General features: G+C 41.2%; 1 protein-coding gene across 1 annotated transcript; it reads right to left on the reverse strand.

Moving 5' to 3' along the window:
* Positions 1–611: 611 nt before the first annotated feature.
* Positions 612–16,882, reverse strand: LONRF1 (LON peptidase N-terminal domain and ring finger 1). Its single transcript, XM_081924477.1, has 12 exons — positions 16,023–16,882; positions 11,501–11,619; positions 10,024–10,146; positions 9,605–9,751; positions 8,564–8,792; positions 8,384–8,480; positions 7,170–7,284; positions 5,847–5,968; positions 4,337–4,495; positions 4,084–4,246; positions 2,729–2,881; positions 612–1,891 (listed from the first exon to the last, which is right to left on the reverse strand). The coding sequence occupies exons 1-12, from the start codon at positions 16,651–16,653 to the stop codon at positions 1,733–1,735; spliced, it is 2,217 nt and encodes a 738-aa protein (XP_081780603.1). The 5' UTR covers positions 16,654–16,882; the 3' UTR covers positions 612–1,732.
* Positions 16,883–24,145: the final 7,263 nt, after the last annotated feature.

Raw genomic sequence — 24,145 nt, forward strand, 5'->3', positions numbered from 1 at the left:
AGAGGCGTAACATTATCATGACTCAGTTTGCTGGAATAAGCCCAAATTTATCTTTTGATCTCTGCCTGCAACAGTAAGCATGATGCCAAATGGGGTTGTTTCAAGAACTGCAATTGTTCTTAGAACCTGCTCACTGCAGATTATCCAGAAAAGTTGACGCCAATCTATTCCATTGCACTTTCAGAGACATGCATTTCCTGAGATTACTGTACTCCCAAGAGATCATTCCATCAACATCAAGTGTGTCCTCTGAATGGCACTCAAATAGTTCCAAGACTCCCAGATTGCAGCAAAGCTATGTATGGATGTGGCCTTAATATTTCAGGATAGTGTATTTATTCATCAAATATATGTCTCAAAACAGTGATATGGGCTTACACAGGAAGAGGTCCTTAATGATTATGAAGTACTAACAACAGAATCCAAAGACTGTTCCATTCCCACCCCAAATATTTTTTCGTATGTTGAGCCAATAAGAGAACATAGCCAAGCTGTAGGGATTGGACACTACAGTACTGTGATCCATATATAACAATTCAGGTTTCTGATAACTATCCTTTAGGGTAGAGGTGCTATATCAAAAGCCTAACAGAGACAGAAAAAAATAATAGTTGTAAGTTAAAAAAAATATAAGTTTTAGGTTTATTGAAAATTAAATATTAGCAAAAGCAAGAGTTTTACAAAATGATTTCACATACAAGTCAGACAGTCACAAACTGAAAACTACAAAAGTACCTATTGGCAAGCAGAATGCTAACCTTTGCATTGCTGTGTAATAGCGATATGAATAAGGCATGGAAGTCCTATTTGCACCAAATGTTTTTGAACTTTCAAAAACTAGTTAGACCCTTAACTTTTGTAGCAATGCTTCAGTAGTTCCCAAACTTTCATGAGTTGCCTAGAAGGGTATGGTGAGTGAGCTGCAGCTGACTCATGGAGCAAAAAGAAGCAGTCACTGATAGTATTTTCAAATCTGCTCATTTGTCAGAGAAGTTTAGGAATCACTGTTGTATGCTTAGTGCATTAAATCATCTTTTTGTTATGTATTGGAAAGACTAGTGCTCAAAGCAACCACTCCAAAGAGTCATCTAGTAGTCATCTGTATCTAATCCAGTCTTTCACAATGCACAGTTATAGGTAATGTCTTCACAGTTTCAATAACTTCTTGACCAACCTATTTTTCAATTGTTCTTTTAACATGGCTCCAAATTCATACTATCATTTTTATTTTGAAAGTATGCAAGAAAGTTAACTTGTGCCATATTTATAGTTAAGACACTCACAAAACAAGTTTTTTATAGCAACATTCAATACTACGTTTTAAATACTTTGTGCAAATAGCAACAGGGTGCTGTATCAGAGGCAAGTTCTGATTTGCAAGATTTTGAATGCATCCTTAATATTGTAAACTTGGACATTTTTAAATCTTGCACTTTCCAATGCTTCTTAACTAATCAGTGGAAATACACCATAAGATGATACATTCTCACTTGTATATAGTGCAAATAAAGTAGAATTTCCCCATAGTTTTTTTCCGGATTTAATTTTTCTGTGTGCAATTTTAGTGGTGCCCTTCAAGTTGAGGGGACCCATGTGAAGAACTGATTAATAAAGGAAGAAAGAAAGCAGTTCTGATACAGTTCTCAGACCAGTACTAAAAGTGCAAATGCTGCAAGAACTCCAGCTGTAGTTACAGCTAGAAGAGGGTATTGTTTCCGTTAGATCCGGATAGTCATTTGGACTGGTTTCTAGAGAAATACATCAATATATCTTGAATTTTTATTAGTCGTTCTCTCAAAGATCTCATAGACAGCACAGAAAGCTGGTATCTAGGGTCCACAGGCAGGACAGCTAGAAGCCACCAACACCATGCAGGTCCATTAGCCATTTCCTAAAAATAAGGAACAAAAAATTAGTAATGGTAACAAATGGCTTACAACACAGATGTGAAATGAACAGGTTCTAGAGATCTAAATACATTGTTTCATTTTCCATTGCCATTATCAACCACCAGGTCCTAGGAATTCAAGATTTCCTGATAAAGTAAACTGAGGTGATTTTATTAGCTAGCTTACACAAAACAACTTTCAGCAGTAATCTCAATCTGAAGTTTTAAATATTGTCTTCCATGTCCGTGACTGAAAGTGTTTGCCCTAAGACAGCTGTGTCTTACAGCACAAGATCAAGATGGCAAGCGTATCCCTGCTGTAAATTTCACTACCATTACAATATAGACAGGTTGACACTATCCATCAGATGTTTTAGTTGAAATGTCTTGGACATCTCAAAGCTGCTCGGCAATGCAAAGCTTCAGTCTGCCTGTGCTGACAGTCACTGTGACAACAGCACTTGTCCATCCCACTAGGGACATGCAGCTTTGTCAGCTGTGTTGCCTATTGCCTATTCACAGCCTCAAAATAATGTTGAGGAAGATTTATTCCTTAAGTGTAAATAGAATAATCTTCTAGAGGAAGGAGTTCAAGAACTGGCTTTTTAAAAGCCTGGTTTTGTTGTCCGACACAACCACATCTTTAAAATACACACTGGGTTTTTATTAATTGGCACCATCTTGGCTTCTCTCTCTTTTAGCTGCTGTCCATTTTCCCCCCTAATGATTACCACCGACACATAAGTTACTCTACCAATCTTTCTACTACTTCCTTTACTAACAAAGCAACCCATATCATGCTAATAATTGCTAGAGAGATACTGTATGGTGTCTGAATACCTGTATGTTTCCTTCCCTCTCTGGCATTGGACCAAAGTGCTGAAGTATTTGGCTACGAAATTTGTTTCTTAAGCTTTGGAACCAACTGCAAGCTTGGCTATATACAAAATTATGGAGCACTCCAAGTTTCTTCATCTCACCTTCATCTTCAACCTATGAATGAAGAAAGTGCAGTATAGTCACAAAACAAAACAAGCTGTATATGTGAAGACTTTCATAGCTAATTTGCATAAAAAAGCAAAAGTGAGTTCAGTCTATATTTAAAGAGAATGGGAAAAATCCAGTGCTGAAGTAGTTCATCAAAATAGTGCCATCAATAGCAAAGCATCTCACACAAAAAACTAGATTGGGTCAATAATTCAAACCATGTTTTGGGGTATCAGCTCCTAAACCCAAGCACCCCCCCCCCACTGCCTTCATGCATGGGCTTAAGAAATTACTGCCTTAAATAATCAATCCAAATGAGAGCCATTACAAGTTATGGTTCCAGGATGCCTCTCAAACTAGGAACAAACAGTGGTCTGCAACCCTATTTGGGAGAGTAAGATGAAACCATAGCATGTTTGTTTGGGTAAAATGGCAAACAGGAAAACACACCAGAAAACAACATATTAAGCTGTGCATAGAAAAGAATGGAGAACATTTGAACCTGAGATTTTTCAAAACCATAGCCTGGAGGATTGTCCAAATAAGCCAGGTCTTTCACATTCAGAGTTCCATGTGTAAGGTAAAACACAGAGTTCTCATGAAAGTTCATGAGCTCCAACGTCAAAAGCAACTCTCCATGCATACAAGGGATGGTTGCACCTAAACAGCACTTTCAAGATGAAAGCTCTTATATTTGAATGAGATCAATAGTGTTTTAAGACACATTTAATGTAACCTAAAACGATAACCTGTGATACATATGCTTAAGGTGGCAATAACCCTTTCTTCACGTATCCGAAAGTACTCAAATGGTAAGACCACCTGTTTCATTTGATGTGTGTTCCTTTCAACATTAAAGCTAGAAATTGGTTGGGCTGCAAGGAGAACAATTCCTCCATAGCTAGAATAAACCACACGGCAGAAAAGCAAGTTTTTCGAGCAGAAGTGGACATCTGCTCCCTAATTTTTATTTTTGCAACACTAATCTAAAACATGTCTTCACCTAAAATCTAGAATTAAAACCTCTTACCATGCATTATAAATTGCAAGTTTCCATTCTAATTAACAAGGGGATGCTAAATGCACATGCTTTATGTACAAAGTAGCTTTACATTTGAACAAGTAGGCTATAATCTGCACATCCAATGTTTAGAAAATGCATTATTAAAATCCTGTTTTAAGCAATACGTGAATGTGAAATCCAATACCTTTATATCTTCTAGATACTCAATGTCTGCAGTGTAGTAGCCATCCTTCATCCCTCTTTGCAGAACTCTGAATCTTCTTAATCCAACTGTATCAACAACAGACCGTCCATCTGGGAGATAGTCAAGGTTTCTAATGTACAGCATGCAGCCATAATCTGCAAAGCTAGAAAAAGAGGCACTGTGTCAGTATCCACTTCGGAAACACACACACACACACACACACACACACACACACTGTGGAACACATACATACCCATTTTTAGGGTCACTGATACACATCCCAAATTGTTTTGTCCCTGTTTCCACACTCCTTCGAATCATCAGTCGATACCTTGGCTCAAACACATGGAGGGGGCAAGGCACAGTTGGATAGGCCATAGTGCAAACGAAGATTGGAACATTCTTAGTCAAGCTGAAAAATATATAATAGTATTTTTAAAACCTACATTGCCCGAACAGTTCTCTTTTGATACAGGTAAATAGTAGGTTGTGCTTTGCACATATATACTCCCTTAACCTCTTACAAAAGCTAAGCTATAGCACAAGGCCTGAAATCAGTAGGAATGAAGATGTATACAATATGAAGAGAAATAAGGCTTAAGACTCAGTGCTTTTTTCTAAAAAAATGTTTAAGGGTACTCTCATTTTGACTCAAGAAAATCATCATTTCATAGTTCAAGTCGGGAAAATAAATACAATAAGTGGACAAAAGTACAAAAAGTTTGGGGGTATGTGTCCCCCCCAGCAAAAAAGCACTGTTGAGACTTATGTAAATAATTTAATTCAAGTTCTTTTAAGTCATCCAAATGGAATGTGGATATTCAATTAGCATAAAAATTTGTCTCATCTGTTTTTGTTGCAATTCTAAACCAAAGTACTATATCATCATCATCATCATCATTATTATTATTATTTCAAAAAATTTAGACACCACTGATTGTGAAAAAGCTTAAGGTGGCTTACAAAAGATAAATCAGTAATAAAGGGGAAAAAAATCACAACCCGACTTTAGTCAAGTTTCTAAGCAATAGCAAAAAGCAACAGGAAAGAAAGCTTTTTAATAACATCTATGTGATGATATGCCAACCATGTATAAAAAGGAGGTAGAATATGATTTAGAAAGGGAGGTGTATGGGCAGGATGTGCTGGACCCTTCCCACCAGGTGTTCTCTCTCCATCCCTCGAGCCAGAATCCAATACTAGAAGGAAATCTGGCTGTGACACCAGAGGACTGGCAACAAGGAGGTAAGCTATGGGCAGGGAGAGACTCCACACCCCCTGTTCTATGCATACCTTTTGCTCTTAAAATCAAGCCCCCAGTCCTTGCTCTATACATAATTAGAACAGATCTGTATTTAAAAATAAAAAAATGCCATTATTATGTAGTGCTTGGGCCTGAGATATAGCTACCTGGGTATAAAGTTCACTGATTCTTTTGAATCATTGCTGTGAGGATAGCACATGATGTCGAGCTCCTTTAGAGGAACTGTTGCAAGAAAAAGCAGGAAGAACCACCTGCACTTGCAAGTGTCAAACAGGTCAGTGTACCTGCTTGTACCAAATTCATGTTATTCTGTTTGCTCTCTTCAGTGAGGTGATTCAGTAACAAATCCATCTAGTAGAAGTAGACTGAGACTACACTTCCAAAAAAATGAGGTAGATAAAAACATAGTTGAGGGAAGAAAGCTTTTCAAAAGCAGGCACAACTGAAAAGGTTTACTACTTGTTTCTAAACTTGTTAATAAGTCAGTTTATAAACTTACCTGGAGTATTCAGCTGTTTCTTCATCATTAATTCTTTTTCTCTCTGATAGCTCAGCAGGTAAATACTTTACTATTAGTTCTTCCAGCAGCTGTGTAATTCTGTATTGTCTACTTGCCAAATACTAGAAGTAAAAAATAAAATCTTAAGTCATTATAGCTTAATTACTGCAAAGATGTTGCTAATCCAAATTATTATTTTATACCAGCGTTCAATTTCTAGATATCAAGCAGAAAACAGGGTGATACAACAATCCTGCGTTGACCACTTTGTTTCCCTTGAATACAGTTTTTACTTTAGAACTATTTATAATAATCCACTGCACCTCAAATTTTCTTTCAACAGAGCTTTTACTAGGGTTAATTAGCAACATGATAATTAGTCAATTCAATCAATTAAAAAGTTATGCCTCAATCAAAATTTTGGCCCAATATACGGCCATTCTGCGCAACAACCTGTTTGTAGCATAAACCTCACAATGCACACTTAAGGTTTCACTTTCTGGCTCTGCACTTCAGCTAGCTCAACCAGAAGTGAGAGTTAAAAGAGACCATTTTTCTTTTGCAAGGTAGGCAATGCCATTTCTGCAGGAAGGCTGAGAAGAGAGGCAGCAGCAGTTTATTCTGTATGTAATTGTTGGCTGTTGCTGGGAACATATGCTGCCACTCATTTGGGTTAGGCGACCATACTGTGATCAAGCAAGACTGTTCTTGTGTTCATTATTGTGGACAGGCGAACTTTATAAAGAAAAGTGAGGTATACATTTTTAAATCACACTCAAATCAGCTACCTGGCTTCTGATGGACATAGGGGAAAGGGAAGTTTACGGAAGGTATAATGTTTAATGTTTTATTGTACTTTTACTATTCTGCTGGGTGCTTTTACTATTCAGAGTGACTAGGGAAACCCAGCCAGATGGGCGAGGTATAAATAAAATTGTTGTTGTTTGCTTTTCTCTCTCTGGCAACTGACATCAGTGTACAGGGTTTTTTGTGTTGCCATTTATATGTTGCCTTTCTATGATAAAATCATAGTTAAGGCAGTTTACAAACAAAAATATAAATCACATATACTACCACATGCACTCACTTTCTATGGCTAATAAAAATGTATTCTTCTTGAGCAAAACTTAGCAGCCCTAATTCCTACTGATGATACTTTGAACAAAAGAAGCTTCTGAAACTGGAATACTGAAAACCATTTCCATTGCAGAAAAACATCCGAACAAAGACTTAGCTTCCACCAAGTTTTTATTTAATGGTATATATTCTGTATTACAAATACTTGTTTTAGAAGACAGCAATGTCGTGTATGGTAAATATTACCTCTTTTAAGCTTTCTTTACAGAGAGGACACTGAGGAGAATGGTCTAAACATCGTTCTAAACAATTCTTACAGAAAGTATGGCCACAGGGTGTTGTCACAGGATGAAAGAAAAGCCTGAAAAAAATTTCAAGGAGTTAATCATGCTACAGTCACTTTAGTGACAAACATTAAAACAAGTAAATTAAGCCAAGTCCGAACAAAAGAATCCATTTGGATGCTTTTATCTTGTAACCACCTTGGCTGTTGTAGGCTTAGAATAATTAAGAAATAAGATTGATCCGTTATTCCTCCTAGCAGACATTTGGCATTAGTGACAATGCATGTTCATTAGACTTCCAAGAAGACAGTCCTCTATGAAATGTCTGTGTGGTAGAAGGGTTGAAGAGCAGCTTTTCAATATGTTCCAAACATGCATCCCCCAAGATGCAAAAAAGTGCCAAATAAATGTAGCAAATGTCATGGAGTGTACCAACCTGATTGAGTCTTGGACAGTCAGATGCAAACCAATTGCACAGAACCTGTAGGCTTGACTGTTTATGTTTTGTTAACCAGACTTATGTTCTTGACAGGGCTTGACAAGCTGTTGCCAAAACTGTACTTTTGGCAATATTAGGGGGCCATTTGGTTAAACCCTAACTCTCTTGCAGGCATTCCCTTATGATGTCTATGAAACAACACATTACTGCCAAAGAGAAATATTTGTGAGCCTTCCACCATGTGTACCAACCTGATTGAGTGAAAAGTTCACTCATTGGAACTAGCCAAAAATGCACATTAATACTATCGTTTACCAATGGTTCCCAAACATTTTAACTGATGGGACTGATGGAACATTGCTGTGTTGTCAGACCACTTACTAATATTAATGCTTGTTGTAGGAATTGTAATGTGCTGTGTTACATGCAGTATTATTTTAATTGCTTTTGTTATTGGTTTTCCAAAGACATGCCACAGACCACTTGAATTAAGTTCATGGATCACTGGTTGTCTAAGGACCACAGTTTGGGAGCTAAAAGGCTGGCACACGTAGCAAGACACAAACATTGTGCTTCTCTCTTTGCACAGCATGGAGCAATTTGCACACAAAAGCAATTTTCAGCAGCTTTAGAGCAAGAATCTTAACATAAAAGCTGTCCTAAGATGGAGAAGAGATCAAAGACAAAGATGATCAAATGGGTAATAAAAAGGATGATTAAAGAAACCACTGTATTACCTCATACACAATGAACACTCAAAGTCTGAAACATCAATCAAATCCTCTGGAACTGGTCCATAATTGAATGGAAAGGTGGCATCCCTTTTTGTGGTTTCTAAATAAACAATACAGGATATTATCAAAGCATGAAATACTGAATTTATCAGACATCATCAATATCCATGACTAAATAGTTACCTCCTTGTTTTTTATGTTTATTCCTTCCATCTTCAATAACTTTAACATCTTGTTCTGAAAGGGACCACTTTCTTTTTAATAAAGCACCTTTATCTTGGCTGGAAAGCAGAGGTTCAGAAGAAACCCTTTTTAATCCATCGTCTTTGGCATTTGTTTCTGTTGAGTTGAGAGAATGGGCAGACTGTGCACGATGCAGGCTTCCTCCAACAGGTTCTTGCATTTCTAAATCCTACCAAAAAACAATGGGTGGGGGGAATGGAATCTTTATCAAATTTCAGATAAACTGGCAACAATATCCGCCAGCAGAATCACAATTTTTTGGATGAACCTTCGTTATCCAGAACACGCACATTTCCTAGTGCAAAGGGCAACCTTGAAATTTCTGTGGACTACTTCAGAATGTTTCACATTATTAATATGATTTGCAGGGAACTAATAATATCTGGTCCTAGCTGAATATTAGCTGTCATTCTGTATTTCTAAAATTCTACTTCTACTCTCACTTATGAAACTAGGCACATCATTAGATGGAACCTTACCATGTCACAACTTCCGTGTGTGAATGCAGACCTGGGAGTATAAAAAGCAATATCCTAAAAATACAGACTTGCACAATATTCTACTGTGCTGAAATAGAACCTCAGGAGTTCCTAGACACAAAAAACTGTTTGGAATCCAGAACTCAAGCAAACTTAAAATTCTGGCTCTAAACTGCCTCATTGTTTGCTTAACTTGCATCACTAAACAACTCTGACTGTGGGAGCAGAAGCACATACAGGAAAAGCTTTTTTTAAAAAAAGTATTGCTTCACAATTGTCATTTTAAAAACCATTCCCATAATTTTCATTAGCATATAAATAACATTCTCTGTACAATGTTGAACATTGTTCTAGATTCTTTCCACATTCCCTATCAACCCTGAAATTTCAAAATTATATGGCATCAAACTAGAATAAGATGAAACAAGAAGTCAACAGCACAACCTACATATTGTGCATTGCAACATTTGAAATATGTGTGGAAAAAATAACCATTACTTACTGGCTCTGAACTGTGCTGTAAATTTTCACAAGACTCTTCCATTTCAGAACCATGTATAAATGGTTTACTTCGAACATGCGAAGAATTCATAGCAGATTCCTTCAGACTCTTTCTCACACTTTCTGGTGATAACAAATCACACAGCATCTGTGAAATGGACAATATTAAGGAATAAACCAGCTATTACTAAAATTTTGTAAATCCAATCATCCCAGTCTTCTAACTTCTAACTCTATGGTGAGCCAGCTGAGCTTTTTAAGCAGTTCACCAGGCTTTAGATCGCTGGAAAAATTAACTGTAATACAAGTTTTGTTTTCTATGTGAACATTGGTAACTTCCTTTTCAAAGGAAGTAACTACATTTGAAAAGTATTAGAACTGAAAGCAAAAACTAAGCATTGCTTTAAAATATATAAATACCTTCTCAACTTCTAGTTTTGCTGGAATAAATTCTTCATCAAGGGCTAGGCAGTGAAGAAGGAGCTGTAAGGCATCATCTTTAGACCCAGCATTATTAAGTATTCTTGCTTTCCGAAAGTAGACCTAAAAAAACAGTGATTCAAAGGTTTTTAAATGTTAATCATTTGGTTTGCATCACAGAAAGATTTAGAAGCCTGAGCCTAAGCATATTTCCTTTGACGTTAGCCCCACTGGGTACAATAGAGCTTTTGCTTCCTGTAGCTATGTATGCCACTGAAATATTTGATTGGGATCTTACAAGTTGCTATAGAAGAAAGCCTCAGTGAAACCAATAGAACCTACAATGGCACTAATGGTTTTAAGAGTTAGTGCAATACCTGATGTTATGCAATGAGACACAATAACAGCAGAGAACTCAAACAAAAGGATGGCACATCCTATGCATTCTACCATCACTACTTCCTCCAGTCCATAGAACCAATTGGAATAAACAGTATACAGGCATAACACACTTCATTCACTTTTTCTTTCAGACCTTGTTTCACCCTTTCATACTTAGCACTCATCCACACTTCTGTTTATCCTGTGCCTAGAAAGCAAATGCTTATCCCATGCTTTCTAGGGACAGGTCCAAGCTGTTTTGCCTTTGCCCTGCTGCTTTCCCCTGGAAAACCCCCTCTTTAGTGATAAATCAGAACAAATGGCAATCCACGGAAAACCAGATTGCCATTTGCTCCGATTCAGCACTACACTGCAGGTTTCCCCAAGGGAAAGCAACGGGTCAAACGTAAGAGTGAACAAGCCCTTAGTCTGCACCATATACGTACAGCTACTGTTGAAAAGCACCTGTTTGCACCATGCAAAATTGATTTATTCATCCATAGTGTGAATGCAGTTTATATTCTTGTTTCATGCAAAATTATATGTATGGGCATGTGCACATAGACAAAGCCAACCAACTGCAGAACGACTTGCAGAACTGGGGGTGGAGGGATCATTTAACTCCTGACTTGAAGTGCTTATAAGGAAGCTTAAACACTCCTGCCTTTTTATCGCGACCAAGCTTTTCAACTTCTGCACAATTGTGCTTGAAAACATAATTACAAACTGAACAGGGCTTCTGCTAGAAGTGTGCAGTACTATGCCTGCTGAAAGACTCAATCCATGTAGTAAACCTGATCCAAGGTGGGTCAAAACAGCAGTACTACCACCATGCAAATGCATGGGAAAAAATAAGAAATGGTTCCCAAATGCATGTCTGGGATAAAGGTGGGTTTGAAAACGCTGACACAATTTCTAGCATCATGTTTTTGTATTTTTCATAATACAAGTACACTGTATGTGATATTCAATATCAGTCATACTTAAAAGAAAGACCACTGAAATCAATGGACTGTAGTTCATCAACTTTAATAAGTCAACTCCGTGGATGACTTAATAGGATATTATTTTAAGCATTTACACTTTATAGACTTACCTCAGACCAATTTGGCATTTTAGCAGTAACAGCATTCAGGTCATCCAGGGCATATTTAAATTCTTGGAGGCCAGCATAGGATTCAGCTCTATAAACCCGTAGTATCAAATCACTAGGATCTAAAATAAAAACCAATGACTTTGTCATGTAGCTGAATAGAAACTGCTTATGTCTTTATAATCCAAAATACACATGCAGTGCAGACTTAGAAATAGATATGCACCTATGGAAAATAACATTTTCCAAGAAGCCAGACAAAAAACAAAACAAAACAAAACTTTCTAAGTTTGAAAAGAAGTAGTTCATTATTTCATGCTGTTGATGTGGACAAGCTTGTTAGTAAAGATTTATGACTTACTAAATGTTAAAACACCCTTGCAAATAAGGTGATAGTAAAGATCCTGAAAGACCATAATGCAATTAACTTAACTGCAAGAACTATTTATATGCTGAGAGACCAATAAAAATATCTGAATGCTAGTCAAAGGCACAAACTGAAGTTTAGGTTGGTTTTGTGGGCCCAATTTGGTCTTAAAATCTGTATAGACATAGTTTGTAAGACAAGACCAGTCTTCCTTCACTCTTCTCCCAAGTAGGGCAAATCCTTGAATCACCCTAGTCTATAGGATAAGCAAGTAGGGCAAATCCTTGAATCCTTGAATCACCCTAGTCTATAGGATAAGCAAGGAAATATAGGACAAATAAATTAAAGAAAGCCTTCAAAAAAGGACAGAATTCAGTGTTTTCTGTCTACTAGTGTTTTGGTACTGTATTTCAAGCCTTTATACTTGTAGCAGTAAAGTTTACATAGGCGTGAAAACAAAGATATTGGCTGATTACAGGCTTAAAAGGATAATATTGGCACGGCCAGAGTAGATGCAACATCAGTGAATTTGTAATCACATCTTCCACTCTGAAAACAAAATGAACTACTTGAAACCACACAGACTGCGGATATCACCTTGTCACATCTAGTTGCCTGTTTAACTCCCTTAGAGCTTGACAGTTCAAGATGACAACACTACTTTTGTGCAAGATGTCAAGTTTTTGGTTTCTAACTCTTAAATTCCAACAGTTTGAAATACCGCAAGAGTTTTAGACGCTGACTGGATATGGTCTCAGTTTCCCAAACATCTTATGACACAATTTAATCATGCCCCAAAGTGCATCTAGGCACATCATGTAATTATGAAAGTAGATCAACTGCTTCCACGTTTCTCTTTTCTTTGATTATGTGGGCAGGGTGCTGAGTAAACACACTTTATGATTATTATTTTATATTAATGTATGCTTTTTCTAATTACTGTAGAATGAGTTATAATAACATTTTTAAATCTAGGAGGCAAACATACCACCAAGGTGGCATATTAAAAAATATTTAATTGCTATACCCCTGCTCCCTGTACGTGTGTAAATAACTCCTAACTGAACTCTCCTAAAAGAATTATCCAATTTTCATAAGGATTAAGTCCCAATTCTGGGATGCCTTCCTTTCTATGACTTACAAATTCAATTCAAAAAAAAAATTATTACTAACATTAATATGCCACACCAGTGTTTAATAGCTAGTTTGCACATACTGAAAGGGGCCAACACAGATCATATAAAAAGGAAACTAACCCTACTTTGAGGTTGCCCAACTGAGTGGCACACACAGTCTAAAAGATGAGCTCATTGCTAAGACCCATACTGTAGATACTGCCCTATATGTACATTCAAAGTTGTGCAAGTGTCCTCTCATGTGATTAGATTTCAGCTTCCTCTCTGCCCCTTAACAGCTTCGCAAATCTGCTCCAAAGGGTCCCATAACCCTCTAGAAAATATTGGGTGGGGTGGTTTTTAGGGTGGGAAAGAGACTACAAGGAAAAAGAAAAGAAGCTCCTGAGTCATACAATAGCATTTTCATGAGGTACTGGCTGGAAGCAGACAAGTTTACAACATTAGCACAATGAACTTCAGGCACTAGACAGGCCAAGAACCTAAACATCAGAAATTCAACTCCATGCTGAATTAGAGCATAAAAGTTGCTAGTTTTGCCTATAGCAATACAGTAATTAATGCTGGTATCTAGCATTTCCCATCCTGTGTGTTCATATGCATCTGAATGGACAGTGAGACACTCTCCGAGTACACAACAAGACCAAAAACAACTCAAACAAGTCCAGCTGAAGTCCTTTCTAAGTCTTTATGGCTGTTTATAGCTCCATTATATCAGATGCCCCACATACTACTCAGACACTTCTGCTGATCAAGTCACATGCTGGAGATTAGGAACTGAATCTAAGGTCATATAAATACGGCACAATAGGCCACTTCCCAAATTTAGCCTAGCCTACTGGATGAAAGAATCAAGAGTAAGACTTCTGCACTAGGCCTTGAGGTTCACTCCCATATTCTGACTCGAAATTAAGGACATGTGGTGCACTATGCAAACCTCTAACTCTGCAAAGTTTCTGTCTCAAAGCAAAATAAACGTTTCATTCCCTGTAACTATCCTTCCAACGCACCCATTTTTATTTCAGGCAAATGTCCTTGGTCTGATGTGTAGTAAAAGAAGAATATTACAGTCTCTTGAACAAATTAGACAATTTTCAAACAATGATAAAACTCTCATCAGAAAGTAGTACTAACATATTTGGATTAGGCTTTCAAGTTAGAAACTAGGAAGCCCAATGATTTTAGCTGGTCATTGCTCTGCATCTCAAAAATAAGATACCAGGACCACAGAAGCACAAGTGCAGGACAGAATATAGTGTTCTCAAAGAACGAGAATTTAGACGCCTATTATGATTTGAACAGCCAGAAAACCAGAATAGTTACAAAAGGTCACAATCACCAAGCCCAGATTCAACATCTTTCAGAGATATAAAAGCATGCGCACAATTAAATTTTCCTTAGTTTATTTCATAGTGTTACAAGTAGTACTCAGTATTGAACATCCTGTGAAGTGCTCCCAGAATATTAACTTAGTCATATCTCTAGACCTCCCCATACAAGTCTTTTCTAAACAGTGTTGTGAAAGACTCAACACTCCCATCTGTGATGTCACCAGCATTATACAACCTTTTCCCCTTCCACGCCCCCATCTGCTTATGCAACTAGCCTGCCTCCTGCGAATTGTCTCAGTAACACTTTAGGAGACTGAAAATAGGCCTCTGGTAAAAGTGAATTCATCATGAGTAATTACTGGTCCTCAGTGTTACAGGTTTCACAGCCAAGCCTCTTCTGACCACCACCTCCCAAACACAGTTGCTAAGCCCAAGTGAATGAGTGCTCCTTCACCCATATATGCATCCCTTCTTTTAGAAATACAGGTTTTTATTCAAGGTTCCTATTTTTATGTAATATACTCTGAAAATGGGTTCCAAAATTCAGAAGCTGAAACTTTTTCACTACCTTTCAGAAAATGACAGTCCCATAGCACTTCATCAACTAACAAAGCTAATCCCATAGAATGCATCTTCAAAGATTCCTCTTTGCTTATACAGTGGTACCTCGGGTTAAGTACTTAATTTGTTCCGGAGGTCCGTTCTTAACCTGAAACTGATCTTAACCTGAAGCACTTTAGCTAATGGGGCCTCCTGCTGCCGCTGCACCCGATTTCTGTTCTTATCCTGAAACAAAGTTCTTAACATGAAGCACTATTTCTAGGTTTGCAGAGTCTGTAACCTGAAGCATATGTAACCCGAGATACCACTGTACATCTAAATGCCAGCTTTTGGAAACTCTGGAAAAGTTTACAGAAAGAGCATCAGAAAAACAAAACAACCATTTTTACCTCCCTACAAAACAAAGGGTAACAGGAAACTCACAGCTCCAAGGCTGCCTTTATCCACATTATGCAAAATAATTAACATGATACCTCAAACCCATAATGCCCCCTAGAAACAATCAGGGTTCACTGTTCCACCTTAAGTACTCACTGAAAAGGTGGAAGACAATCTGCAGTATGAGTTTCACTTGTGAAATTCTTGCAAAAAGCCAACTCTCTAGAACTTCCAAAAGTCCTGCATACAGGTTGCCACATCGGAGGGCTATGTTAAATTCGCAATCTGATGTGCCCAATTTCACTGGAAAACTAGCTACAGCTTCCAACATAAGCGCGCCGGGGCCTGTTTCACATACAGGAATCTGGATCACGCTTAGGTTATGCAACACTCACTTCCCGGCTGAATGCGTGACTTCAGCTCGCCCAGAAGTATTGCGTTAGGGCGATATGGAGCATCTGGCCTCTTTACGAAGCCGGTCCTCTATGCTTGCAAGCCATCAAGTAACCGGCGCGCTTCTGGGTACGAAGCAAGCGTGCACACCTGTGCATGCCTACATGCATGATCCCCACAGATTCCTTCACGGGACCGATTCCGATCGTCTGGAGCCCAGCGCTGGGCACATTCGAGTTCGATCCGGCTCCCCAAAGCGCACGATTGTAGTCAAAGGGCCCTTTTCACCCCACAGGAACCCCCCCTTTCCCACCCACCCCACCCCCCGCTTCAGAGGCCCGAGCAGCGGCCGTGGCTCTTACCCTCTTCGAGGGCCTGGCTGGCGGCTTCGCTGGCTTCCCGCAGCTGCCCTTGCACGAGCATCTCTCCGAGGCGCCGCCAGGTGCGAGCCCTCTTGCACTCCTCCGGGAACCACTTCTCCGCCAGGTGTCCCAGGGCCACGGCGACGGGCGACGAAGCCAGCGGGTCCCCGCAGCGGCGGCAGCGGGCGCGGAGGTGCTCGTGGACGCAGCGGCGGCAGTAGGCGTGCCCGCACGGCGCCACCACCGGCTCGCCGAGGAAGCCCTCACAGCCGGGGCAGCGGAAGAGCCCCGCCGCCGCGGAGGAGCCGTCTTCCCGGCCGGCGGTCCCCTGCAGCTGCTGCTCCGCCGTCGCCGCCGCTCTCCCTCCGCCGCCTTCCCTCGGCGCGTCGCCCGCTCTCTCGCCGCTCTGCCGGAGGCGGTAGTGCAGCACCAGGCAGTCCACCAGCGCGCCCAGGCGGCGGCGGGAGCTGGGCGAGCCCAGGCGAAGCGCCGCCGAGTAAGTCTCCAGAGCCTCTTTCAGGTGGTTGCCCAGCGCCAGGAGCTCCCCGCGACGGAGCAGGAGCTCCCGCTCCGAATGGGTGCCGCTGCCCCCCGGCTCCGGGGCCGACTCAGGAACCGGCGAGGACGCCATTTCCACTCCACGTCCGGCTCACCGGAGGGGGTGTGGCGCGCGACCCCCGAGCGCCGCCGCTTCTCTTGAGGTAACAGCACCGACGACGGAGCCGGCTGGCGGTTGACGAGGCCGGGCGCGCGCGCGCGCAGTTCTCAACTCCCTCCTTCCTCTGACAGGCTTTTTCGGACGTTGTTGGCGGTTGAGCGCGCTCGCGGGAGGCTCCGCCCTCTTTTCAAGTCCCCTCAACCGAACCTCGCACTCTCTCTCTCCCCCCCCCCAACCTTAAGGTCCTGATTCCATCTCTCCGACGTGCCCCGCCTCCGCGCCCCCCACCCCACCAAACCTTCTCTCTCTCTTTCTCTGTAAGCTCGAGAGCGTCGCGGGCGACGCCAGGGCCTTACATAAAACGGAGCGTCATCCGGCTTTCCGCGCAAGGCTGACTTGCGATTGGCCGGCGGGCCGCCGCGAGGAGCGCGACAAAGGAAAGGGGCGGGGCGAGGAAATTATAAAACAAGGCCACGTGCTCGCGCTTGTTCCATAACTTTCCTTTGCCGGATGGCAGCGGTGAGGGGCGTGGCTGGCGGGCTGGCGGGCAGGAGGGATGGTCGGCCCTGATAGGGAAGGGGTAGGTCGTAGGAATTTAGCGCTCCTCCTCCTCCTTTTCTGCTGACTTCCTGAAGACTAGTTTGCATTCCCACGCGCAATGATCTGCTGACGCAGGGGTTGGGAACTGGGCTGTACACTAGGCCAAGGCAGGGGGGAAATACCCGGTGCCCCTTTTTATTATTATTATTATCCTTTACTGTACAGAGGTTTTGCAGCAGAAAAAGCTCAACCTGTAGGATTCTTCTTGCCACACACAAGAGCCCTGCCAGAAAATAGATGGCAGCTCGAGTTGTCCTCGGGAAGGGATGACATCCACATTTCTTTCTGTCTCTCAATATTAACAATAAGGGACAACCAGTGAAGCTGAATTTGGACAGATTCGAAATTGGCAGAAGAAAGTACCTTTTGCACAACGTTTAGCTAAGCCACAGAATTTGCATTAGATTCGTGGAGGAAGAGACTGGCAATTAAAGTGTTCCATTGCCACTGTCTGAAGTGATACAGTGGTACCTCGGGTTAAGTACTTAATTTGTTCTTGAACTCTGTTCTTAAGCTGAAACTGTTCTTAACCTAAAGCACCACTTTAGCTAATGGGGCCTCCTGCTGCTGCCGCGCCACCGGAGCCCGATTTCTGTTCTCATCCTGAAGCAAAGTTCTTACTCTGAAGCACTATTTCTGGGTTAGTGGAGGCTGTAACCTGAAGCGTATGTAACCTGAAGCGTATATAACCTGAAGCATATGTAACCCAAGGTACCACTGTACTAGCCGCTGATGATTTTTGTACTCAGATATGTCAGCGTCCTGTGAGCATCTGATTGGCCCCTGTGAGAACATGGTGCCCTGACTAGATGGGCCCTTGACCTCATCCAACATGGCTTTTCTTATGTTCTAAAACTTTTGAAAAAACAAAAGGTTAAACAACCAGAATGTTTATGCTTTTAGCTAGTATCAAAAACATTTTTGTCTGTTATTTGTGTTTGCCCATAACTCCAGCTGTACCTTCAAACCCTTGAAAACAAAAAAAAACCAAACCTTTTTTTTTTACACTTAACTGTATCAGGCCCTTAGGCTTGCCATAGAACAAAAATAGTAGTGTGAACCAAGGATCGACACACCCAGCCTAGCCCAGTGTCCTCTCCTGTCCCATAATGGTCATGTATGACTAACTTCTCTCCATGAGAAAGTGAGGGAAAGGCAGGCAAAATTCATCCTGGATTCATAGGTTGCTCTCCATCATATTTTTTTCCTGTCTTAACTGATAGGCCCTCATTTTGCAGTTAGTATTAAACAACCAGTAGAAAGTTGAAAAAACACATCCTTTTCTGCTCTATCATAGTTTCATTTTACAATTATTTGTAAATTGCTGTTCAAGCAGTCCTCTGGGAGAGAGAGCCAAAATTAGCCCCCACTGTGTGTCAAATACTTCTGCAACAGGTACCGTATTTGTATGACTATCATGAGCACCTATTGGATAGTGTCTGTGACATTACTAATGATAATGCACACAGAGAACAACCCTTAGAGGCAGCTTTAATGTTTAACAAAATCTAGCACATGGAAATGTCATGAGGAAGATTTGCAGAATTATTTCAGTTGCCTCACATGTCCTAAATTAATTAATTTTCATAACTAAATCTGGACTAGTGGGGAGTGTGTGTGTATATATGTGTTTACTGGTTGGTTGGTCATTCCAACTACAGTGGTACCTCGGGTTACATATGCTTGAGGCTACATACGCTTCAGGTTACAGACTCCGCTAACCCAGAAATAGTGCTTCAGGTTAAGAACTTTGCTTCAGGATGAGAACAGAAATCGTGCTTTGGCGGCGCTGCGGCAGCAGGAGCCCCCATTAGCTAAAGTGGTTAGGAACAGTTTCAGGTTAAGAACGGACCTCCGGAACGAATTAAGTACTTAACCCGAGGTATCACTGTACGTTAGGACCATACCTGTGCCCAGTCCTATTAAGTATTATTCATGCTTTTTTAAAAAAAACTCGCTTCAGTCTGTTAGTGCTGCCAGAATTCCATTTACAGAGCTCAGAATGCCATTTACAGAGCAATCCCATAGAGGCCGGGTGTGTGTGTCAGTGGCAAATGAATCACCACTTCCTAACCCCTGCCAGGCTCATGCTGACTAGAGCGGGAGGTGGATGGCGATTTCTCCCCCCCCCCCCCTTTTGGATGGTGTAGTTTTTCTCCCTTTGCCCGGGTCAGCTCAAGTGAATGGGGAAGCTTTGGATCCAGTGGAGAACTCACCCTACATCCCCTCTTCCAAGCCCTACATGAAGAATTAAGATTGTATGTATATGTCATAAAGAGAGCAGTTTCTAACTTCTAACCATTTTGCTTTGCAATCAGAATACAATTCATTTATGGAGATCTGTCAACTGAGACTGCAGCTTTTCGCTCTGTTATATAAAGCATACAAATGGTTTATTTCCTTTGAAGCAGGGTTGCATAATGTACAGGGCACTCAAACATAACCAAAATGCACTCAAGGCTTTTTATCAGGTAAAACAGGCAAGGAGTGCATATTTAAGCATTCTAATTTCCTTTTACATAAGCATTTTTTTTAAATGTGTGATATAATATTAACTCTTACAAAACTGTAAAAGAGTTCCTATTCTCTGCATAAAAAGCAGCTGCTGGACCATATTTGAGAAAATGATTCCATTAGACAACAAGTTGGCACAGTGTAGATTGCATAGCTGTTTTAAGTCACAGTCACACTGTACAGTGGTACCTCGGGTTAAGTACTTAATTCGTTCCGGAGGTCTGTTCTTAACCTGAAACTGTTCTTAACCACTTTAGCTAATGGGGCCTCCTGCTGCTGCCGTGCTGCCGGAGCATGATTTCTGTTCTCATCCTGAAGCAAAGTTCTTAACCCGAGGTACTATTTCTGGGTTAGTGGAGTCTGTAACCTGAAGCGTATGTAATCTGAAGTGTATGTAACCCAAGGTACCACTGTACATTTAAAGCATTAGGACACCACTTTAAACAGTCATGGCTTCCCATAAAGAATTCTGGGAGCTGTAGTTTTGTCAAGGGTCCTGAGAGTTGTTAGGAGACCTCTATTCACCTCACAGAGCTGAAATTCTCAGAGTAGTTTAACGGTCAATCTCTCTTCGCGGGGAATTCTGGGAACTGTAATTCTGGAAAAGAAATAGGGGCTTCATAACAACTCCCCAAATCCTTAAACTACAACTTCCAGATTTCTTCAGGGGAAGCCATGACTGTTTAAGTGGTATCATAGTGCTTAGATTTATGGTGTGACCTTAGAGCACCTTTAGCCACTCAATTCCCCATTGCAACTGGAGTCTCAACTACAGAGGAGGAGTTCAGGGGAATATTGCAAGTTTCAGATGTATATACCCCACTTTTATTTATTTATTTAATTAATTTTTTTGGGGGGGACGGGACCCAAAAACAACCCTCAAAGCGGTGATTCTTATCTGAACAAATTCCCTTTCAAATGTTACCTCCGTAAATGTAACCTCTGGAAAGACAAAGCAATTGGGCGGGTGGCTAGGAGCATCTTAATGTCCAAAGAAACTCTTGCAAATTGATCTTGTGAGCTGCTGCATAAGCACTGGACCTCCTGGGACCAGATATGAGGATCCCAGAACTGATATTGTGGTGCTGGGACCTAATGCCCTCCCAGGCATTGGCCCAGGCAAATTGGTACAGAAACAGTTGCTCAACACGGCTGGAATCGGCATATGCGAGGAGCTGTCCGCCCAACCCTTGTGAACCTGTGACATTAATAATCAGGTAATCAGTACTAACTACTGACTAGGAAATTTTAAGGCCCTTCTTCTCCCTTCTTACAGTTTTTTATCTTTAAGACACAGGATTGCCAACCATGCCCCCCAAGAGATCTCCTTTGGTTGTGTCCCCTTTCCCCATAGGCCTGCTGCCCATCCTGATCATTTTTATTTATTTTAGTATTTATTTATTTTGTTCTTGGCTTGCTTGTTTTAACTTTTGTGCAGGTGGGGAGGGGGAGCTCTGGGTTTCAACCACTCAATGAGCTTTCCCCTCTTTCTCCCCAGAATACAGAGGCTCAGAGGCACTCTTGACAACAGGAAAGCAGGGAAGGTGGTATAGCATAAGGTTACCAGATTCCCCCCCCCCCAAGAATCCAGGGACACATTTTTTTAAAAAAGAGGGGAAAAATATTTTTAAAAATTATTTAAACAAACAAACAAATAAATAAATAATATCTTCTCTTCTGTGGTCTCCTCTGTCACACTGCCTTCCTCTGGGTCCAGGCCTGCTTTCTTGGAGTGGTAGCTGCCGTGGAGTAGGCTCGGGTCGGGCCTGGGCTTGGCCACGTCTCCCTGCTCTCCAGGTGTTCTCCTACCTCTCCTCCTCAGCGGCAGCGGCGGCTGGGGTGCAGCAAAGTCAGGGTTCCCCTCTTTTTTTCTCCTTCCTCTTTCTCTCTCTTCCTTCTCCTTCTCCTCTCCTCTTTCTCACTGCATCAGCTCCAGTTTTTACTGGCCCCGGAGCACCATTGGGCAGTTGGCTGGGTGGCCAGGCTCTCTCGCTCCTGGCTCCTGGGTCATGTGGGGGGGGTGTGTCAGCGGTTCCCCTAGTTGACGTGCCAGGCGTCCCCAGTTCCCCCTCAGCAGTGGCGGTGGCAGCGGCAGTCTCAGCAGCCTGGAGCCAGCCTGGTAGCGCAGTTGGCTCTGGCTGGCTTCAGGAGCTGCTCGCTGCCATGGCGCCCCCCATTTTGCCTCGCCGGAACTCCCCATATGATGTGTCTTATGCCATTGAACCAATCACACAACATTCATTCCCTACTAATAAATCTACAACACTTAAAATATAAATCCCGGGACATTAAATGAAATCCGGGGACATTCCGGGGATGGATTTTTTCTGGGGACAGATTTGTAAATCCGGGGACTGTCTGGTAACCATAGTACAGTGGTACCTCTGGTTAAGAACTTAATTCGTTCCAGAGGTTTGTTCTTAACCTGAAACTGTTCTTAACCTGAGGTACCACTTTAGCTAATGGGGCCTCCCGCTGCTGCTGCGCGATTTCTGTTCTCATCCTGGAGCAAAGTTCTTAACCCGAGGTACTATTTCTGGGTTAGTGGAGTCTGTAACCTGAAGCGTCTATAACCCAAGGTACCACTGTGTATATAATAATAAAATATTGAACATTAAAAAACCTTCCCTATACAGGATTTCCTTAAGACGGTAACTCCATACCCTCCAACGTTTCTCCAAGGAAAATAGGGATCCTAAGGAAAAGTGGGGCATTCCAGGATCAAATCAGAAACCGGGATGGCTTCTCCAAATCAGGGACGTCCCTGGAAAATAGGGACACTTTTTAGGGTCTGGGAGTTGGTTTGGGTGTTTTTTGGGGCAGGAAGTAATGTGTACCCATGACAGTTTCTCAGATTTTGAAAACTTTTCACTATAGGGATATGGTCAAGAGATTTGCTGAGTGTTTCTAAATGAAGCTGTTACATATGTGCTCCATATTTTGTTCTAGATAATTCTATTTATTTTTGGAGATAAACCGTGTCCTCTCTGCCACACTGTATGGTACACAATCTGATGTTGTCAGTGTCTCAGTAATAGATGAGATGCATGCCTAAGCTGTTTCTACTCTACAATAATAAAACCAGTATGTTTTTATCTTGTTGGTGCGGAACTCTCACAAGTTTGTTATTCCAGAGCCTGAATTCACTGCCAGAGATTTTCCCCGCTAGCAGTTCTTGCTTCTTCTTTTCTGTCCTTTTTATCCAAATTCTTCCCATCATTCTCAGATTCCATCTCTTCCCCCACCCCAATATATATATATTTTCCTGCCATTTGGCATTAAAATCAGTATCATTTAGGGGAAACCTCCTGTTTTGAAAGTGTGTGTGTGTGTGTGTGTGTGTGTGTGTGTGTGAGAGAGAGAGAGAGAGAGAGAGAGAGAGAGAGAGAGAGAGAGAGAGAATGTATAAATTGTCCTGATATGGAAAATGTCCTGTTCCCTCCTCCTTGCACCCCCCACCGTAAGAAGCAAAGTATCTCCCTCCCAGACTTTTTTTTTTTTTGGAAGATGATTGCACATTTCTTTTCTTTTCTTATAATTCCTCCAAAGCATCTGATGCACTGTTGACTCAGGAATGTATTAAAAGGGAAGAGCTGGATCTCTGCCACTCGCTTACATAAGGAAGTAATAATAATAAAAAATGAGACTTTTGTTTTTGCTGTGATCTTCTGGCTGCCCGGATTAAACTCAAAACAACCTTTGATAACCTTTGTATCAATGATTAAAGGCTACACAGAAGCATTCCCCCCCCCCCGCCCCCGTGTAGAAAACATGCTTGTTTTTGCTTCCTGCCTCGACATTTTAAGAAATGTTCTTGAATAGCCACCCTGATTCCCAAAGTATTTAAAAATGTAATCCTATGTTGTAAATCCATTCATTTATCACCGACTGGCAGATTGGCTAGCCTCTTAAGCAACCTCTGAAAAACGGCAAGTATATTCCAGGAAATCTAAATATTTTGGATTCATTGGTTTAGGAACAAGGCTGTTAAGCATACCATTAAGAGCCATGCTTTTAAAAGCATTGTTACTACAGCTGATCTACCAGTTTGGAAAACAACAAAACAGCCACATGGTACAGCCCTCTGGGGATTATGGCCACTTCATAATGCATGTGAGGGATCACATGATTAAATATTTTCCAACATCAATGTGGAAAACTAGAATGTCAGGTGGAAGCTTCTTCCTTTTAAACCATAGCATGCTAGGGTTTGTGCGTGTGTGTGTGAAGTGGTTTGTTTTTGGTTTTTTTAACGTGGGAGTTTTCAGCTGTATGATTCCCCCAAGCTCAGACTAGGAGCAGGGAAACCCGGGTTCAGATTTCTACTTGGCCATTATGTTCAGTGGCGTAG

Source organism: Podarcis melisellensis, assembly GCF_964234715.1.
Source record: "Podarcis melisellensis genome assembly, chromosome: 9".
In the NCBI taxonomy this organism is placed as follows: domain Eukaryota; kingdom Metazoa; phylum Chordata; class Lepidosauria; order Squamata; family Lacertidae; genus Podarcis; species Podarcis melisellensis.